Source organism: Eimeria necatrix, genomic scaffold, assembly GCF_000499385.1.
Source record: "Eimeria necatrix Houghton genomic scaffold, Enh_scaff531, whole genome shotgun sequence".
Lineage (NCBI taxonomy): Eukaryota > Apicomplexa > Conoidasida > Eucoccidiorida > Eimeriidae > Eimeria > Eimeria necatrix.
Genome location: NW_013654403.1, coordinates 10,001 through 12,500, shown reverse-complemented (window position 1 = coordinate 12,500; position 2,500 = coordinate 10,001). Strand labels below are relative to the sequence as shown.

General features: G+C 58.7%; 1 protein-coding gene across 1 annotated transcript in view; it reads right to left on the bottom strand.

The window, feature by feature from the left end:
* Window positions 1-2,201, bottom strand: part of ENH_00061240 (hypothetical protein, conserved) — a gene marked incomplete at both ends in the record, with an annotated part of 5,841 nt that extends 3,640 nt beyond the window's left edge. The window contains 3 exons of the mRNA XM_013581995.1: window positions 804-1,006; window positions 1,136-1,195; window positions 1,631-2,201. Coding sequence (XP_013437449.1) covers window positions 804-1,006; window positions 1,136-1,195; window positions 1,631-2,201 — 834 coding nt within the window. The remainder of the gene's footprint in view (window positions 1-803; window positions 1,007-1,135; window positions 1,196-1,630) is intronic.
* Between the last annotated feature and the right edge of the window lie 299 nt (window positions 2,202-2,500).

Sequence of the window (2,500 nt, the reverse complement as noted above, 5' to 3'; positions counted from 1 at the left end):
CAGCAGCAGCAGCTGCTGCTGCTGCAGTGGCAGCTGCAGCAGCAACAGCAGCAGCAGCTGCTTCACCTGCCGCTGAAGCAGGTATAGGCTGAGCTGGCCTCTTCCTCTCTCAAACTAAAAAGCAGCAACTGCTGTTGTTGCGGCGTTTTTGCTGCTGCTGTTGCTGCTGCTGCTGCTGCTGTTGCTGCTGCTGCTACATGGCGAGCAGCAGCAGAGCGCTGCTGCTGAGGCCTCCGCAGCAGCAGCCGCAGCTAGAACGGCAGAGCTAAAGCTAAAGCCTTAGAATAATTTAAAATGATATTAAAACGCATGCAGCAGCAGCAGCAGCTGAGGTAGAAGCAGCAGCAGCAGCAGTCCTTCTTGTGGGGCCCCCCGAGGCCCGCTGCAGCAGCAGCAGCAACTGCAGCCGACAGCAGCCCCTGCTGCTGCTGCTGCTGCTTGCACACTTCTGTCTCTTTCTTTCTATGTTTATTGCTGCGTAAAGTATGAAGCTTCTTTTAACGCAAAGCTGCTGCTGCTGCTGCTGCTGCTGTGGGTTCCGCTGCAGCAGCAGCTGCTGCTGCTCTAAGCAGCAGTGCTGCAGCAGGACTTTTGCTGCTGCGGCGACTCAGAAGTGAGCAGCAAACTGCTGCTGTGTCTGTACACCTCACGACACTGGAAGCAAGACGGTTCAAAGCTGCGCAGCAGCAGCAGCAGCAGCAGCAGTCGCCGCTGCTGCTGCAGCGGCGGCGGCAGCTGCAGCAGCAGCAGCAGCAGCAGCTGCTGCTGCTGCTGCTGCTGGCCTAAGGCTTGGGGCTAAGGACCTGCAGAATGACATCTGCTGCTCGGGGGGCCCCGTGCTGCTGGTCCCAGCAGCAGCGGAAGGAAGCAGATAGGCCCTTGAGGTCGCTAACAGCAGCAGCAGCAGCAGCAGCAGCAGCAGCAGCAGGCGAGGAAGCAGCAGCAGCTGCTGCTGCTTGCTTTCGTGCTGCTCGCTTGCGCCGTCCGGACAGCACGCTTTCCTCTGCTGTACGTACACCCCACAAGCGCACGCAGCGGCAATATCGCAGCAGCAGCAGCAGCAGCAACAGCAGCAGCAGCAGCAGCAGCAGCAACAGCAGCAGCAGCAGCAGCAGCAGCAGCAGCGTGAAGGCACCTGTTGTTGCCTTTATATCTGCTGCTGTGAAGAAAATGTCCGCTCCACCCTCTGCAGGCTCTGCCAGCAAAAGCGCAAAACCCTAAACCCTAAACCCTAAACCCTAAACCCTAAACCGCCATTAGACCCAGAGGCAAAAACGCAGCTCAGGCCTCCATGCAGCTAAACCCTAAACCCTCAAACCCTCATAATCCTAAACCCTAGCAGCAAACTAGGTGCGTTTAACAAGCTGCCGCTGCAGCTGCTGCAGTAGCAGCAGCAGCAGCAGCAGCTGCTGCTGCTGCTGCTGCTGCTGCTGCCTTGAGATACACGTATACTTCGACGACGTCAACAGCAGGAACGGCAGCAGCAAAAGCGGCAGCAGCAGCAGCAGCAAAAGCAGCAGCAAAAGCAGGATCAAAAGCAGCAAAAGCAGCAGCAACAGAAGCAGCAGCAGCAGCAGCAGCAAGAGCAGCAGGAGCCGCAGCAAAGGCAGCAGCAGCAGCAGCAGCTTACGAATAAAGCCGAAGCCACGCCGCCGGCAGAACATGACTACCTTTCCTTCCTGTCTGCAGTTGCTGCTGCTGCTGCTGCTGAAGTTGTTGCTGCTGCTGCTGCTGAAGCTGTTGCTGCTGCTGCTGCTGAAGCTGTTGCTGCTGCTGAAGCTGTTGCCGCTGCTGCAACTATCGCTGCTGCTGCTGCTAAAGCTGCTGCTGCTGCTGCTGCTGCTAGAGAGTCTCTGCAATGCCCAGAAATCGCTTAGGGTGCTGCCGTCACCTGGATCCCTGCTGCTGCTGCTGCTGCTGCTGCTGTTGCTGCTGCTGCTGCTGCTGCTGCTCCGCTGGCCAGCAGCACGACTTGCGTGTATGTTCGAGAGGGAGGATGAGGTGCTGCTGCTGCTGGTATTGCTGCTGCTGCTGCTGCTGCTGCTTCTGGCACTTCTGCTGCTGCTGAAATGCCGCAGCAGCAGCTGCTGTTGGAGGAGATACTGCTGCTGATACTGCTGCTGCTGCTGATACTGCTGCTGCTGCTGCTGCAGTCGGCGGCGCTGCTGCGCTGCTGCTGCTGCAGCACGGCGCGGCAGCATCTCCGCTTTGGCTGCAGTCACATTTGCTGCTGCTGCTGCTGCTGCATATGCTGTTGCTGCTGCTGCCGCTTTAAGTCCTTTGCCTCATGCTGCAGCAGCAGGCAGTCTCCCTGTGTGTTATTTGCTGCTGCTGCCGCCCCTGCTGCTGCAGCAGCTGCTGTTGCTGTGCTTGCTGCTGCTGCTAGCCCTTCTTCTGCTGCTGCACCTGCTGCTGCAGCTCTTGTGTGGCTCTGCTGCGGGCCAAGGTAGCTGCTGCTAGGGAAGTCCCTTCTGCTGCTGCTGCTGTTGCTGCTGCTGTT